Here is an 18,699-nt window from a genome sequence, read left to right on the forward strand (position 1 = left end):
GACTGAGGAGCAATACATTATGCATTCACTTGGCATCGAGTGATGTGGAAATAAATAAGGTAGCATAAACTAATCTAGAAGAAGAAATACGGAAATCCTGGCATCGAGCATTAAGTAGATTATTTTCATCTTTATAGTTATAAATTTCAAATAGAAAGATCCTAATGCTCCTCTGAGATCTGCTGGTAGAGTGATTAAAGAAAGCCTTACACATAATCTGTTTAATTGGTAACATGGCCTTTCAAATTACCTCAGTTTGCCAGACTGAAAGCAAATATGATGTAATTCCTACAACTGATTAAACTCATAACTTTAATAATGTTCTGGGAAAATGAATGTATCAGTATCACACACAAGCATTATTTATATTAAACAAGAATGCTAAAGAAATATCAGACAAAAGCAAAAATAAGACCATATAAACTATGAGAGCTGCTTTGAAGCAGTAGTTCTGCTGCTCCTGCCCTTTTGGATAACTGCAGAATCTTTTCACTAAAACCTTAAAAAGCTTTCACTCTTCAATTTAAGAGCCCAAATGGATGTATATATTAAAAAGGAGTTTTTCTGGGTGGCAGCCACTTTATTTGTGAGATCAAAACATGCGTGATGGAATTGGTGCAAACTTTGGAATTCCCCATAAAACCAATTATATTTGGCTAAAGCAAATTTTTGTGGGCTTGTTTGTTGTTTTTCCTGAAATTAATATAAGGAAGGCTATCAACAGCTTCAGTGGACAACATGCTGAATTTTTAAATCATTACTAAGTCTTGTTATTTAGAAAAATACCAGCTAGCTCCAAGGACATCTTACTGTGGAAAGACCAGGTTTATTCTTGAGACTTTTCAAAACAATGGTTGCATTCTTGGTGACTAAAATAATTTAGTTTTGCTTAATGTAGGCTGGTATAAAAAAAACTTATGAAGATTGTCGAATTATCATTTGCATTAGTATTTATGTAGAAAACACTGTCTGTTTATAAACCCCCAATCTTCTCTGATCCTGTAGAAATAAATTTCTTCATTACCATCGAGGTAAATATGCACAAACCAGCAAAATTCCTGCAAGTACTGCAATTGCATCTTCAGATTTTCCCAGCAAAGTAGTCTGCCTATTTTAGCTCATTTTTAAATTGGACATCTCTGCATGTCACCAATGCAATGTGGCTTAAATATGCAAATTAATATGTTGGTCCTGGCAAAGAAGAGTATTTTCAATAATCTGTGTTACCCATTCCCTTTGCCATTAATTGTGTAAGAAATCAACTCTCAATGTCTGAAATTTTTTTCTCGAATGCTGTGAAATTATTGTCACTATGTGCACTCCCTCTCAAGTCAATGAGGCCACATACATCAGCATAGAGCACAAAATCATTCATTTCCTCCTCTTCAAAAGTGCTGTGAAGGACTTTTGCAATACTGACCCATCCAGTTATTTCTAATTGCAGTAGAATATGGATTCCTTTCTCTGGCCAACATAGCAAGAGGGAGCTGGTGAATAAATAATTTAACTGCATCTCTTCAAATGAGAAAATCCATTTTGGAGGAATGGTTTTGTTTGCATAGCACAGATGAATATCTTGGTCTACCTTTTGAAGGAGAAACTATTAGGCTCAACAATAACATTTCTGCACTGATTTACTTTCCTGTTTAATCAAATATTTTCTTCCATTAAGATCTGAATATTCATAAATGGGAACATAAATGTAAACACATATTCTTATAAGCATAAAATCAATTCAGTTTCTGGGTCAGAATTGCAAACTTCCTTGAAATACAGAGTTCTAAGTTGAGAGATCCCTGGGAGGGATTGATATCCACTTTGCTGAGAGTGCTCAGGGAAATAGATATTTTATGCTCAGGTTTTGTGTTTTAAGCCAGAAGAATTGGAGAAATAATTAAATAAAAAGAAAGAATGCTGTAAGTAATGGAAAAGGAAATTCTTTAATTATGGTTGTGATCCTCTGGGTGTTGGAAAAGCTGCAGTCATTGCTGCTTTGGGAGTGCACATCTTACATTCTGTTAAGTGGGGAGGAATAACCTCATCACCATCAGTAACTCCCTCCCTGACCATGTGTTCTGTGCTACTGCAGTAAATGGGTAATTCCTGAAGTGCTGTGAGAAAATATAGTGGGGGAAAAAATTGTCTTTCTAAAAAATTATTTTGACCATGATGGTGAAGGAGGGATCCTGTTTTATACTATTCAATATTTACAAGCATCCCAAATAATAAAGATACTTTCTTGTGTATATATCTAAAGAAAAGTGAGAGCATGCAAGAAGATTCTTTGTTTTAATTTTTACTTAATCAGGAAGATAGAAGGGCAACATATTGGGCAGAAAGTTTCTCTGAACTAACATGTTAATGCAGCTTCTTTTTTTTTTCTCTCTCTTTTGTCATAATTCTCCTTAATCCAATGAGTAAATCAGAATAAAAAAGAATTGTGTCATTGTTGAATGAGTGGAAGCACAGGCAGGAAGCAGAGTGCCTTCTTGTTCAAGATGATATTATGTAAGGCAGCAAAGAGTTTTGTTTCAGAGATTCTTTAGCAGATAAACTATTGGCTTTCCCTTTTTGTGTTGAGCCCTTTTATTTGAATAATATGTGCAGTCACCAAGGGTTTCTCAGCAGCAGTTACAAATAAATGAAGGTGCTGGGAGTGAGAAGCAGGCACTTGATGAGCCAGGATGGTGAGCCAGTGGTGACTGTGCAGTGGCTCTGCAGAGGGAATGAGACAGAACATGTCCCTGTATCCAGCACCTGCAGCCATCAGCCACTGCAGGTATCTGGAGGATTACCACATGCTGAAGTGAGGCTGCTCACTGCCTGGAAACACCAGAAAATACGGGTACCTCGCTACTGAACACATCTTCTCTCAAAAATTTTAGAGAATTTTTCAAAGAGAATTATGTAGACTCGATTTTTAACCTGACTTCCTGCCAGGAAAAAAATTAATTTGTTTAACACGAGTTTGGTAAAACCCAGCTAAAGACAGAAAAATGATGATACACGGACTTCTTAAATCTAGGCAAGAATGTTGGGTACTTTTTGTGGTGGAAGTGATGAGATTACTCTTTCTTGTCATGGGGTGAGGGCTGGGAACAGGGCCTCTTAGGGAGTAGAAAGGGGAAATTCAAAAATTAAAATAATGAGATGTCAGAAGTTCCTTCAGTGAGTTATTAAGGAGAGTCACTGGACAAGAATGCAGATTTTAAACCTTTTGGATGAAAGGAGAAAAACCCCAAACATGTGCTTCTGTGTAGTTTGTATGGCTACTGTGGCATTATAGATTCTAGTGAGACAGAACCAGAACCCTGAGACACAGGGACATTCTCCAGGCTTCCCACTGCACTGAACAGTCTCTGACAGCAGAAAAATGCAGTAATGTGGTGTTACAGAAGGAAAACTTATTTTACTTATTTTGAGTCAGTGGCAGAAACAGAGACTTAGTCATTAAAATTGCTTGAGCTCTACAGGTTTGACCAAGCCACACCTCAGTTCCATCAGGAGTTTAGAAAGCAAAGGGGTCTGCTCTGAACCTTGTGACTCAACTCCCTTATCCTTTTGCATCTTTTGTCTCAGTGTAAATCATTCTGAATCAATGCTAAATCAATTTTCCTTTGTCTGTTTCATCCACACAGTAAGCAATAGATGGAGCCTTGCCATCAAGCTTTTTTTAAGTTGCATTTTTTATAAATTTCTATTAAAATCTTTTTTGCTAATACCTTTGATAGTGATTCTTTGAGCAATCCTAACCCACTCTTTCACGACAAATTGGCATCATTGGCAGGATCCTAAATGGGGATTCACAACAGATACAGAGAAATGTTTCCTTGATTTGGGTTAATGCTGCATTCTAATATAGTCCTTCAAGATTTTAATGCATTTTTGTTTTTTGCTGTTTTTCTTGTAGTCTTGCTCTTTAAATATGCTCTTTAAATAGGTTTCAGCCTTTATTTGCATCTTGAAATAGATATGAAGAAACTTGGTATCACAACTGTATTTTTTTCCTTTTTCTTTGTAAGGATCATTAATATGATGGGCATTTACAATCAAGTCAGAAATATAGATATATATTACAGTTTCTCTCCTTTTAAAAGAAATGTCTCCAGAAAAGTGAAACACCATTAATAGCTGCATAGGAATTCAAACAGCATAGCAACTGTGCTATGAGCACAGAGAGATACAGAGCAAGATTTAAACCAACCAATCCTTGCATGCCAGTCTGGCCCTTTCTCTAATCTACTTGCATAGCTGAGACTCCTGTCTCCCTTAAGAGGATGCTGAGAATTTCTTCAAGTTTAAAGTAAATTGTAACTAAAAACCACCCAAATAAGCAAACAAACAAAAAACCTAACTAAAAAGAAAAACCCAACAAAGAAACCCCCAGACTCGGTGTGACACACTGTTCTGCTGCTTCTCATCTGATGTGCAATTTATTGACTGTAATTGAGAGAGTTCATTGCAAAATACCTGGCATGTTATTTATGACTTTCCTTTACTCTTCATGTAGCCACATGCAGAAGAAAGAATTTATTGGACTAAGGTGGAAGTTGAGAAATAAATATTTATTCCTCTGGAAACTGGAGTTTATTTATAAACCCCACACATGGCTTCTGATTCCAAGTCAAAAACCTTTAAAAATAATTAAGCAAACGTGTTTGATGTTGAATTAAAAAATAAAATTAATAAGTGAAGTTTTGTATATCCAGAATTAGGGTGGGTAGGAGGTGGTTTTACATGCAAATGATTGCTGATTGAGACAACACTGTCTTAATTGCTGGGTGGAAATGAGTTCTCTGTGTCCATATCACGGTTTTTTGTCTCCTTTCTAGAGCTTGGGATTTTATGATTTGTAGCAGGTTTCTGAATTCTCTCCAGGATCTCCTTTTCTCTGCTCTGCACATCTCCTTTGGTTTGTGCCTCTTTCCACCTCACAGCAATCACCAGAGATGCAAATTCACTCGTGTCTTTCATTTAACAGAGAAGGCAAACTGAGATTTATAGAAACTCTTAAGGCTTTGGAATTTCTCCCTCTCCCCTCTAAAATCTGTCAGGTTTTAGGGTATACATTGGGAGAAAAGTCAACAAAGTATTTGTCCTGGTGAACCAGATTGGTTTACTGAACATGGTTCTACATTTGTAAGTGTTCAGCCTTAGGCACGAGTTTCAATTCCTAAACAAAACTAAACTTTACAACTGAAATGAGGAAAACAAGCTCCTTGATTTTAATACTTCCAGCATGGAACCGACCAAACTTCCAAGACTTTAATTTGTATCTTATTCACTGTTAAGCTTGAGGTCATTGACAGACACAACTGTTGCCTTTTGGGTTGGTTGTAATTTCTTTGAAGACAGGCTGAAGATCTGAATTCAGACTGCTTTCCATGCTTGAAGGGTGGCTGGCAGACAGTACCCAGGTACAAAATGGTGAAAGGATTCAAAGTGTCAAAAATGGTGTTTGCCTTGGGAAAAAGGTATTTTTACACTGACACGGAAAAGGAATCTTTACTCAAACCAAAAATTACCTTTCACCTCTAAGAAGACAAATCTGTCTTGAAGTTTTTACATTCAGGATCCAAAGCCTAAACATAGATAAGATGAAATTCTGGCTCTGACTATTTAGAAATAGGGAAGGCACAGGCTGGAACAAAAAACTGGGTGAATTTGAGTCTCTGTCTATAGGGAAGAAGGGCTGAGGACAGTGCTGCTGTGTAAGCTTGTGGTCTATCTCAAGAAAAAGGAGCCAGCATCATGTGAACTTCTGTAATTCCCCCTTTTTCCCTTCTGTTTTCTGTAACTTCTCTTGTGACTCCCAGATTTATAAAGATGCTTCAGGGTTGCTCGTATGATCAGTGTTGTGTGGCTGAAACTGTTCAAGAATGGTCATTGTAAAGTCATCTGAAGAACTTTATATAAGTACATTTTGCTTCAGATCTCTGTCTCTCTAGGCTTGATATTTTCAGTGACAACATATCTCCTGACAGATCTTTTACTTTTTCCTTACTCTACTACCATACTTATAGCAAGAGATCATTATATATTTCATGTTTCTGAGCTGCAGCTCAGAAGGGATTCACTGACCTCAATAGAATAATGCTAATCAGAAAAGAATGTGTTCAGCCCAGTCCTTATTCCCTTGTTTTAAATCCTGTGTCCCTCTCATTTATAATTTCTTTTGCTCTGTACCACTCCACTCATAGGAATTTCTGAAACAAGTCAGAGCTGCACAGTTATTAATTCCAATATTCCTTTAGCACTGCCTGACATTCTAAAAAGCAAATATTATGTGCAAAGTAATAGCTCAGCATGCAAAGCACTGAAGAATATGTAATAGCACAGCAATGAGGGTGTACTTGACCTAGGAGATCACTATATGTCTCTTTATGAGAACTCTTTTTTGTACAAATGTTATTCTTTAAAATGCTTGTGTCTTGAACTCTCCATTCAGTCATGCATCCCACGTGTTTTCTCTTGTGTTAGAAGCAATTACTGAATCTATGAGGGAGTAGAAATTATTCTAAGATCTTGATCCTGTGAGGTTTTAATGGCATTGCAGAACCCAGAGCATAATGCCCTCTTTCCATGACAATGGCACTGAGTGGAGTAAAGTGTTTGTGTTTCTGTTGGAGTAGAAAAGTCAGAGACAATTAAAAATGAATCTCATAAATTCATACACAGACCATTCCTAATTTTTCAGTCAGTAATTTGCTACCTACTGATAATATCCCATCTGTCAGGGATGTTAAATGGATAGTTGAGAAATGTAAAAGAAAGATGGCTGCGAGACGGTTGATAACACAAATAGAGAAGAGAGGGGTTAAAATACAAACGTGCCTTCCCATCAAGTAATTAACCCGTGTTCCAAGAAACAGAAAAAGCTACTAGCTGAGACTTAGTCTGAAAGCTGTGTGACTGAAAGCACCCCTTGTCTGCAGCAAAGTCTCTGAGGAGTGGCAAACCCTACCATGGTGTGACTAATTCCTAGTACTGGTTTCAGTGACTGTTCAGCTGTTCCAAGTATAGCACTTGAGATGTGGGATCCTCTCAAGTGAATCACAGAGTCATAGCTAAAAAGCTCTAGCCATTTCATCTATTCCTCTGTAAGGGCAAGCACGTTCTCAAAAGCTATTCCACTGTTTAGCTGGTCTCACAACAGGACCTTCCTAATGTTCAGATTAATTTCTTTCCTGTCTGAATTTTACCACTTACTCCAGCTAAGCCTCAGGAGAAATTTTCCTAGTCCTGCTTGGCCAGACTTCCTGCTTGGCAAAGAATTTATTTGGCAAGACCGAAATCTGTTACTGAATAGGCTTTACAATCTGTTGGCTTTAGGCTTTAAATCTGTTACTGATTTTGGCTTCAGTTGAAATCCACACCACCAAAATCTGAAATCTTGCAGATCCTCGCCAAAGAAAAAGAGCAGGGAGATGGGGAAAGCACAGACAGCTCCTTTGATAAACTCTTTCTCATCTGACAGGTCACCTGCTGTTTTACAGGTGACTTGTCACCAAATCCTGCAATGAGATGTGTTCTTTAGGCAAGCTCACCTCAAGGGTTGAGGGACATGACTTCAGTTTACAGCAGAAGAGGGCAAAGAGCTGTACCCAGCTGGTGCTTCCACATGCTGTAATTACCAGGTATGTAAAGACACGAGTTCCTGAAAGCCATAGATCACTACCAGAGTGTAGCTGGTCCTAGCTAGTTAGGCTTATCTGCAAGGCTAATTAGCTCATCTGCAATGCCAAACAAGCAAGGCTGCAATGTTTGGAGCTCTGAGGCAGGCTCAGCTGACAGCAGGCTGGAGCTGCCTTTGCTGTGCAGATGTGCAAATGCATGCTAAGCTGCCTACTCCCTGCAGGAAGGAGGAGCTGGATTCTCACACCAGAGTGTCAAACAAAGCCATCAGCCATAGGTTCAGTTTCTCTCTCTGGCCTGATATGTCTCTGTTTAAGCAAAATGGAGAAACTTCAATGTGACTGCTCAAGAGACACCCCGGGGACCAAATGTCCACTAGCAGCTGTGGGTAGAATGTTTAGAGCAGGTAAAGGCAGCCTCAGCCTCCTCGGGCATCCAGGAAGGGCTTCTGGCTGCTTGTGGCTAGCAGTGTGTGCTCTAGTTTTACGGTTTTATTTCTCAGGTTTCTATGAGTGCTTCAGCTAGCTCTCTAAAGCTAGGAAAAGTGTAAAGTGTCCTGGAACTGCCAAGTTCAGCAAGGACTGGGCCATGTGAACTGTATTTCAGATATATCTGTCTGCACAGAACTGTGTGATTAAGAAGAGAGGAAAAACTAGCTAGACTGGGATTGAAGAACCAAATTTGAATACGGGAGGAGAAGTTAAAAAGGAATCCTTAAATAGCTGAGATAAGCTTCAGCATCCTTATATCTGTATTTGAACTAGACTCTTGAACATTCATAGCCTATCTCACATCTGTGCCCCTTGAGACATGCCTTGTATAATTAATCACCGAGGGTGTAATATATTTGTCAGAGATCATGTTGACGTTGATGTAGATCTATCCTTCCTGGGCCAGCTAATACCAAACAGTGACCCTCCTCCTGTACATGGGAAAGAATCTCTGCAGGAGAGCACTCAACACATTCCATTTTGTCTCAAGACTCTCAAAAATCTCTTTAGCATGATTCACTTTCTGTAGTACTGTCTAGCAGTTCCTGCTTGCTAGACAGTGCTGTGTGGAGTTTATTATAGTACCAGATCTATCAGACTGACAGAACAGTTTTTTATTCCTTCTATTATCTCTGCCTCTCTACCCATTCCCCTAGGGAAAATTTTCACTAAATTATTGCAACAATTATGGAAGGGTTGGTTTTAGAAAACAAAGTGAGGGGAGTATGAACCTCAGATAAATCTTCATGTGTACAAACTTCTTTATCTTAATGTGTCTCGCAAAGGACAGGAGGAGGGACTTTGTATTGCTGAGACCTTGGGTACAATGGACAGCAGATAAATGCAGATTCTCTTGCTAGTTTGCATATCTATTTGTATATCACTGAATATACAGTGATATATAGACTGAATTTGGTCTCATATCGTGTATCTTTGAAATATCTGGTGACTCAGACATAGATAATTTCTTGTAAATTCGGTGCAAGTTGGCTGAAACTTTAACATCTGAAGGAGCCTTAATAGCTTTCCAGATCTGACTTGTTCAAAAAGCTGTTCAGACATGACCTGCTTAATTCTTCCAACACTTCAGTAAAATATTTAGACAATATAAGTAATGTTTTAGAGGTGAATTAATAACCCATAATGTATTTATTTCAGTTGTATTCCTGCAAATGAAATGTTTGTGAACACATTGCAAATATTTTAGATATCCACTATTCTGAAGAATTGATGAATTCATGAGCAAATATTTTCTTTATCAGCGAAGCACAAATTATTGAAAAAAGAGTTTTCAGGAAGCAAAAGATGATATGGAGTTGCTTAGCTATGATGATCATGTTATGTGTAATTTGATGACCGTATTTATATAAATCACTAACACAATTTGGTAATATACAATTGCCTAAAACATTGAATTTCTTTTTTTTTTTTCCTGTATAGAATTTCTATCTGGCTAATATCTGTTGCTGATAGATCCTGTCAAACATCCCTCAAAAGGTTACCCAAAAGGACTGCAACTGAGTGCAAGCACATTTTCAAAATCGTATTGAAAGTAATATTTTTTTTTATTGTCACTCACTATTACAAAAGAAAAGACAAAGCAAATAAACCAAACACTGGTAAGTAAGAAGGGTACCTTTTCAAACACAGCTGTGTTGTTCTAGGTATGAATTTCTTGCTAATGAGAGAAATTTAATCCATAACTGAACTTTTACCAGCTATGTAATAATATCCCAAATGAGTGTTTATTTTTAGTTTCTAAAATGTTGGCTTTCACTGGTATTTAAGCCAAGGTAAGTAGGCAATGAACGTGCAGTCTAGTGTGACAATTCTCAGTTCCAAGAAAAACTCATTGTCTTGTAACAGCAGTCAGCTCCTCCCTTACCCATTTCTGTAGCAGGAGTTCAGGCACATGGAGATGTGCAAAACCAGAGTTTCTGTCTCACTAATTTCATGAATTCTATTTTCTGTGCCTCTGTCCTAGCCTCACACAAAACTCCTGCCTTCAGTCACCCAGAGTTACCTTCTTTTGCTTGTTTACACTACAGAGAAGGGAACTTCCCTCTGAAGTCGTGGGCTTTCCTACTTGACAATTCCAACATACATTATGTAGGGCTCAGAAATAAGGCTCCGAGGGGAAAAACTGGGAGGAGTTTCCTGCTTTTTGCATTCCCCATCCATGGAGGAGTGCTACCTGGATGTGAGACAGCTCCTCAGGCTCCCTGTTTTCCAGTTGAGCTCGGGGACAGCAGTCCTGGCTTTGTCTGGGTATATCCAGGTGGGAAGGATCAAAGTGTAGGAAAGCAGCTGCTGCTGTTGCACCAGTTCATTGATTCCTGGCTGGGTTTAACCTACAGGCTTTAGGGGCAATGCTGGTTGCTGCTGATATCTGCACATCCAACAAGGCCACAGGACTGCCCATTTGAGGAGGAAGATGCCACTGCTGCAGCAATTCATTCCCTAAAATTATACGAGGGCCAGACTGCTTTGTGTGTATTTTACCCAGTGAGTTCAGCGTTTCCAAACCTAGCACTGCTGTGGCCGTCAGCCTCCTCACACTGCTCATCCTGTGATGTGTGCACACCTGCACCTTCCCTCCTGGAGCCACACTGGAAACAGCTGGAACCCTGGCCTCTGAAAACAAACATGCTTATTATGGGCTAAAATTAAGATGCTTTTCCTTCCCTTCCACCTTTCAAAGGAATCATAAAACTGACTAACAGGGACACTAGTGAAATTTAGTAAGTTTCTGTTTATATACAGACAGGGTCTGGTTTTAGTGCTCTTTGTAGCTGAAAAAGATAGGCTTAGCTGCTCATTCCCACACTGCTATGTTTAATACACAGTCTAAATGTGGAGATGTTGTGTGTGTGGCTATGGCAAGAGTGGCACAAACAGATCTGGTGTGAGCAGATATTGTTCAGCTAAAATTCAGGGTTTACTTTCGTTAGATAGGAAAATATTTTATCTGTGGCTATAAATCTGATGTAACCCCTCTGTCCCCTCAAAATATATATAATATATATATATATATATATATATATACACAGGGGAAAGCTATTATGCAGTAGGCAGAGTTACTGTAATACAGATGCTGGGACTGAACTCAACACTGTTTGCAGCTGCCTTGACTCAAACTTTCTCAAAATCAATGGAAAACCTCCCTTGACTTGGAATGGCTCTGGTCAGGTGTGTATTAGGCACAAGGGCCCCTCAAGCATTTACCTGTATGTAACAGTTAACAGTTTGGTTATGCAAATATGAAGTGTTTCCTGAGTTTCCTGAATGTTTGCCTTTTGTAAAGCTCACCTGCTCTTCTAAATGTTTGATTTAATAATTCCAATATGCTGTATGGAAGAGAGAGTGGATGAGAAAGAATGGGGGCTAAGAAAAAGGAGAAATTAGTGGAGATGACAGAGAGAAGTCAAGGTTGAAGTCACGAAGCCAAATCAAGTAGAAGAAAATGGAAAGACGGCGGGGAGGAAAGAGTGCATCCAGGAAACGGCTTAGTATAGGCTTGATTAACCTCTTGGATAACTGCAAACAAAAGCAATGAAAGTAGGAATGCAGAATGCCGAGCACAACGAGGGCAGCTCGGTGCTGTGTATTCCCACTTTCGTTTCTTTGGCTGGGATGTCTCAGTTCCAGGATCTTCTTGCACGGTGCGTGCTGGGAGGGGCAGGGACAGAGAGGAATGACCTACAGGGAATAGCAGAGTGTCCTTGTCCCCTCTGCTAGCCTGGCATTGTCCCAGCCCGGCTGGGCAGCTGCTGGGGGCTCAGGGATGGGCTCGGTGTCCCTGCAGGGCTGGCACAGCGCTGGGGACAGGCGTCCGTCTCCAGCCACCCCTCGGGGACAGCAGTGGCAGGGCTGTCCCTGGAGCCTGGCACTGGGATTTGCTGCCTGTGCCCTGCCGTGCGGCTGGGAACGAGGAAAACGACCATGGAGCCGCTTGGTCTGACAGAATTCCTGAAAGGCAGCCGGCTCTGGAGGCTTGTGCCTGTGTTGGAGGAGTTGTTTAGGGATCTGGGGCAAACCAGTAGAACAGGCTGGTGAATGCACACGGTAGGTGCCAATCTGGGTTGCTGCCTTGTTCGGGAGTAAACAACCGGGAGCCATTGTTCATCTTCCCAACTCTCTGCAGGACACAGGCTGTAAATTACATCCAGGAACAAAAGCTTGACGGGAGTAGAACCGGGCGCTCAGCTTCCCAAGGGAGTGCTCTGCCCTCCAGCCAGAGGAGCAGCTTTTCTTGCTCCAACCAGCACAGGCTCTTCTTGTGCCTGCCATCAGCACCCAGAGCCCAGGAAAAGTGGGCAGCTCGGGACTGCAGCATTTACAACCCTTGCCACTGCAAAACCTCTTCTCAGCATCGATAATGAAAATTAAATCTACTCTGAAATTGAATCCAGTCTGAAATGCAGGAAACTAGATTGCAGTCTAGGGACATGGAGGAAATCTTATTAAAAATAGCATATTTTATTGGTATTACAGGTAAGTGGGTATGAAATCCTCCCTGCTCTCCCAAATCAGATTTTCAGCCAGTCTCACAGATCATCTGTAGTCTACACAAAATGTACACAGCCATGACCAGAACTACCTAATGACATTTGTGCTTTTTATATTCACTAAGACCCGTTGTTGTTCAACTCCCCATAACAATCTTGAACTATTCACCAAGTTATGCTCAGAAAATTATTTTTTAATTAAAAAAAAAATAAAACTGGGAGCTGTATTTTTAAAAGAAATTTTGGGGTTTTAGAAGACAAATGCCAGCTGTTTTCACAGAAACAAAATTCCATTCTACCCTTCTTTCAATTTCTCACATTCAATAGTGAAATTAATCTCCATTGATATCTTTTTTTCCATCAGAACTATAGGTTCATTCAGGTACATCCATTTTCTTGTCTGTCCACAAAATAAAATCTAAATATTCATTTTAAGGAGAGGCTGCACCACCGAGTTCAGTGGAATTTTGGTCTTTCAATTAAGCTAGGCCAGAATTTCATCCTTTATGTGAATTCCTGCAAAATCCCCAACTTTTTATACCACTGTAAGCCATGCATGTTCTTTTTCTAGGGCTCCAACATATGCACTCCCTATTAGGATTTTTAGCAAAATTAATTAGTGCTGGCTACAGTTCACATATGTGATAAAATCACAAATGAGTTATTTTGGTGTTCCTGTACTATATTTTGCCATCACAGATTCTGTATTCACTGTATCAAATGTGTCACAGAAAAACTCTTTTAAATGCTGGGGTTTTATCCTTTTTCAGTCTTATTGTTTCATTCTCTTTTGAAAACTTCATTCATTAATCATTTTACAAATTTTTGGTGCCAGTAGTTTAGCTTCTTGTTGCCAAGGAAGTAAGCAAACTCCAAATCTCAGATATTTAACTGTACTGAGGGGCTCAGTAAGGGATGCTCTGCTGCACTTCTTCAGCTGAAGATTTGCTTCAGGATTTTTCTGTTCCTATGTAATAAGGTTTTCCCAAATTAAAGGAGAAGTTATGCACTTCTCACAAAGAAATCCCCAAAACAAGACAAAAACAAACCCAAAAACCAAACCAAACAGTTTTTCCAGAGCTGTACATCTGCTTTGACTAGATTTTCTGGGCAGCATTATGCCCTGCATGTCTGAGACTGACATAAGCTGACCGTGCTTGTGTGGGAAAGAAGGAAATATTTTTGTGTCATTTTTTTTTTTTTGTTGGAATGCACACGTGTGTCCTAGGCTGATGTATAAGCAGGAGATGGCACGAGGAATGGCCAAATACAAACATATCCCATACAAACAGCTCATTAACTATTTTTGTGATTTATCACATGAAAGGACCTAATGTTATCAATTATTTCGCTTGTGTAGATCTGTCTTTTCCTTTTGCATTATGCACTAGCACCTCCATGCACGTGGTCTAATCTTAGCCCAATTTTTCAGGGCAACAAGCAAGAGAGAGTCTTTCCAAAGCAGAATACCACCCACCCTTGCTGAACACATGCAGAAGTGTTCAAAAGACTGAGATGAATAACAAGTAATATTTTGGTATCTAGAAAACAATTTGTTAATAATCAGGTGTCAGAAGGGCTAGAATTAGAAGCTTCAGACCATGAAGAGACTAGAAATTTCCACTCCTGGCTAAATAAGACTATGCCTGTATCCCTAAAATGGACATTATTCTCCTTTGACCTGTGCAAAAAGCCACTTTTTTTTCCTTTTTTTTTTTTTAATTCTGTATCATTATGAATACAGGATACTAATGGAGAGGCAATTTATGTTCATCAAAAACAGGACTCAAAATTTCCTGAATTTTAATTAAATGCTTAATTATTCTGTTTCATCCATAGGACGTGAATTTTAAAAATAATTTAGCAACTGAAGAAAAAGATATGCTTAGTAAATGTAAAGCATTCATTAACTGTGCACTAGCATTTTGAAATCCCACTAAGCTTTATTCATGGATTTTGATGCCAAAACATTTCTAGATATAAATGTACAGGATTTTACAGAACTATTTCTCTTTCCACTTTAGACAATAAGATTGTTTTTAATTGCTTTTAAAGCCATTTCTTAGGAAAAAAAAAATGACACATTCACTAAAGATAATGTGTTATCTATTATTTCAAAGTTGCTAGCTTCGTAATAAAAAGATTCCCTATGTTTAAAGGAAAGACTTTTCACTTTAACTTTGTCCCATCAGATATTCTTCTAGACCTGTAGGAAAAGCCTGTTGGAACCTGTTGCTAAAACTTTGGCTGGTTGAGGAAAGGATAGCCAGCCATCTCTAAGTCAAAACACACACACACAAAAAAAGGCAAAGTCCTGAAAACCTCTCTATGTGACCTCCTTGTGCTGTGGCTGCAGAGACCTGTCTGTATTTTTCCATTGTTTGTGTTAGCGGAGATTAAGTGAATGAGAAAAGTCTTTCAAGTGGGAAGATCGACAGAATGGTAATCTGATAGGGGACTATTCATTCTGGATTTGGCAAGGGAGACTGAAATTGGGGCATTTCTGGCTGTTAAAGGTGAGAAATGCTGGTGACCCCTGAGCAGCCCCTCATCCCAGGGCACAGGAAAACCACTGTCACAATTCCCCAGCTCCAGAGGGAGCCCGGTGCAGGGAGACACCACGGGAATCTCCAAGGCATGCAGCAGACAAGCCTTTTGCTTATCTACAGAGGCACTGAGGTTTTCACCAGGGGTTTCATGGAGAGCCAAACAAAACCACACACTGCAATGAACATATGTCCCTCAGGAGCTGAGACCTTGTCTGAACTCAAGGATCTCCTGCCTTTTCATCCTGTTTCTCTGCTTTTCTGAATCGGGAACAGGAGGAAAAATTCCTTCTGTACCTCGTGCCATCAACACAATAAATATCAGCCTTAGTCCTCAGTGTCACTTCTGGCACTGGCATTATTCATCATTCTTGTTGGAGCAGCCTGTGCAGGGACATCAAGGGCAGAAAGGGCTGTGGGAAACTGAAGTGCCTCAGTTTACCTTCTGCATGAGGTTATCCTCCAGAGTGAACAAAAACACTGCAGAAAGCTTCACTGCAGAACAGGCATTTCACTTGTTCTTAACTGGACTGCAAAAAGAGAAAATGGCGAGATGGGAATAAGTAAGCAAAATATTTGGGGGAAATATCTAGGCTGTTCCAGATGCTTTACAAGGGTTCAGAAACTCTAGTGCTTTTATGTTCACTTGGTTTGCAATTATGAAGAGATTTAAGTGGCAGGAGGAAAAGCTTATAACAAACAGTGCCTTTCTGAGGTAACTCAGGAGAGATTACACAAATTTTCCTACAAGCACACTACTAGACTTGTGCAAGAAGAGAAGGTTTAGTGGCTCTTTAAAACTCAAGTGTGCCTGCTTAGTCAGTACTAGCTCTCCTTCCACTCCCCCTTCTTCTGCTGCTGGGTAACTTTTGTTGCAATATGGGTGTGACTTTTGATGGAGCTTTCCCCTCCCAGTTATGTCATTACTTCAGTTCCTTTGAATCAGAATAAAAAGTGCAGCAAACTTCAGACTCATTGACTGCAGGCTTAGCAAGCGTCGGGGCTTTACTTCTTTCTGCAGCTTGCAAGGATCTTTGGATTTTGCAAAGCAGTTCCAAGAAAACAATGGCCACCTTCTCCTTTTGGGCAACTTTTGGATTATGTTTGCTGAAGCTCTGTCTAACAGAAACAGGTAAGATTTTTTTTTATGAATGAAAGCACTTACGATTGTTAAGTTAATGCTTGAGACAGCAAGTGCACTTCTGCCAGAGAGCAAAAAGCTTTCTTGCATCTTTATACTTTGATTATTCCAAGTGTTTTCAGAGATGTTTCAGAAGTGTAATCTGAGTTGTGCTGGTCTGTACGATCACGGAAAGCCGTGTATTGCTTGTAAAGGGCAATTCCAGATCTATAAAAACTGAACTGCAGAACATTAAGGAATGAAGTTGAAACTAAGAGCAGAACTACTCCCGGGAATTCGGCACGGCTCTGGAAAAGCTCATTTGGACACTGTGAGTGCTGCTACAAACGCAGTTTGCCCTGCCAGCCCCGCTCGGGACTGCAGCGAGAGGAGGGTGGAGGGAAGGGGTGAGCCCCCCCAGCTCACAGCTGCCTGCCGGAGGGGACAAACCGCGTTTGGGCACAGCCTTGCCGAGCAGGAGAAGAACTGCAGGGACCTCTGCTGAAATCTGGAGAGCTTTTATGCCAAGCATGGCTCTCTAAGGTCTCTTTGGGGCTGACTGATGGGCTTCTGGAACAAAGAGGGTTGGAAGTGACAAAGTTCAGTTGTTTATCACATACCATCCTGCAGCTTGGTTATCTGCTTCAAATATTTGCATTTTAAAATCTAGGGTTAATGCAGAGAAAAAAAATAAAAAATTTGTGTCCAAAGTGACAAAAAGCTTTCGAAATTTCACGTGGTTCAGACTCAACCATGTTTAAGGGGAATGACCACACTTTTAGCAGACTCTCACTGTGACTGCAACTACCTCGAGGCATTTTGTGGTTATGGATAACAGTTGTGCTTCTACGTTGTTCTTGTACTCATCAGTTCCAGGAGTCTAACAAAATGCATTTTTCATGGCCATCGTCACCCAAGGGCTGTGTGTGTGTGTGTGTATGGTAAATATATGTTTCATTTTCTTGAGCAGCAGGGGATGCTTCTGTAATGGTTGCAGGGCTGCCAGGCTGTGAATGGGTGTGTCAGAGGGAACAAGCTCCCAGTGCATCTGTGATAGCTGAAGCAGCCTCATTGCTTTTCTTCCTAAAATCGTGTGTCCGTTGTACCAAAACACTCTTGCTGACATCAGTTATATAGACAAAGCCTTAAGAGAAAGGAGAAGTTTGCTGTAGGCAAATAAGGTATGTCTAAGATGTGTTTAAATCCTTGGCTTGGTCCATGTCTGTGTACTGTATAAATATTATAACTGCTCGACTGATTTTTACTTCTGTGAGCTGCCTGGAGTGTCCTGGAGAGCAGGGTCTGCACTGGCTCTGGGAGTAATGTGATTTTACAGAAAGCCCCATAACTGAGCCTTCAGCATGGATACAAAAAAAAAAGTGTGTCAAACTTCACATATGCCCTCCAGGGAAGTTTCTTTACTGGCTTAGTAAGGTATTAGACTATAGCTACATACAGTATATTTTAGTTGGAATACAGTACATTCCAGCATGACTTTGTAGTCAGTAATGGTTTCAAAACAGCTGTTGATGGTGATGGTCTCTTTTTTTTAGCCTGTGATTTTACCATGTGTCACAGACTAATGGCTATTGCTGTTGGAAAACCCCTGAACTGGAATTTTGATCCTTTTAGTACAGAATTTTATGGAATTAGAGAGGACCTGGAATTACTCTTAATGTGATTTCAGAAGGAAAAATGAGATACAGAGAAAACTGAGAAACTGACTTATCCTGATTTCTGTGGTGTTGTGACTGAACTGTCATTGATCGGTTTCTCACTCATGGTGTTGACGTGGCTTGTCTAAGGAGCCTGGATCCTGGAGGATATAGATGCTGACATCTTGGGTAACGATGTTTGCAGAGGAGATTTCCTCCTGTGAGCATTGTGTGTTTGCAGAAATATGTTTTCCCTCAAAATTTTCCTTGATTAACACAAAGCGAATCCCAGAATTTTGCCAAACTGGAAGGAGCTGGAGCAGAAGTAGAGATGAAATGGAAAGAGGGAGGATGAGGATGCCCGTGGGAGGAGGGAGCTTGGTTGCTGGCACTGGAGAGGTTGGCACAGCCCCAATTCCAGGTAAAGCTCTGGGACAGAGCTCCTGCAGCTGCTGGCCAGTCATAAAGGAAGAGACCAGCCTGGCCCTCGGTTTACTCATCTATGGTGTAAATTTGTAAATAAAGCCGTTTGAAGAAGCTCTTTGTGCTAGCTCATTTTCGCTCCGTCCTTACAGTGTGTGTCTTGGCAGGTTCCCAAAGCTGCAGAGTAACTAGACTTTATTAAGAGGTCACTTGAACTTTCCATCATTGTTTAGAGGAAGGGTTATGGAGCTGCCCGGGAAGCACGGGCACACACAGAGCCAGCAAAGCCTGGCAGGGGATTGTTTTGCAGTCTTTGGAGAT

General features: G+C 40.2%; 1 protein-coding gene across 6 annotated transcripts in view; it reads left to right on the plus strand.

Annotated features, from left to right (window-relative positions):
• The first annotated feature begins 16,065 nt into the window (after window positions 1–16,065).
• CD44 (CD44 molecule (IN blood group)) overlaps window positions 16,066–18,699 on the plus strand; it is a 46,840-nt gene continuing 44,206 nt past the window's right edge. Inside the window, exon 1 of one of the 6 annotated variants that reach the window (XM_088166785.1) lies at window positions 16,066–16,312. In XM_088166785.1, coding sequence (XP_088022911.1) covers window positions 16,246–16,312 — 67 coding nt within the window. In that variant the 5' untranslated portion in view covers window positions 16,066–16,245. The remainder of the gene's footprint in view (window positions 16,313–18,699) is intronic. The other 5 variants (XM_088166780.1, XM_088166781.1, XM_088166782.1 and 2 more) reach the window with 5 other exon arrangements.

Source organism: Sturnus vulgaris, chromosome 6 (assembly GCF_052056855.1).
Source record: "Sturnus vulgaris isolate bStuVul1 chromosome 6, bStuVul1.hap1, whole genome shotgun sequence".
Lineage (NCBI taxonomy): Eukaryota > Metazoa > Chordata > Aves > Passeriformes > Sturnidae > Sturnus > Sturnus vulgaris.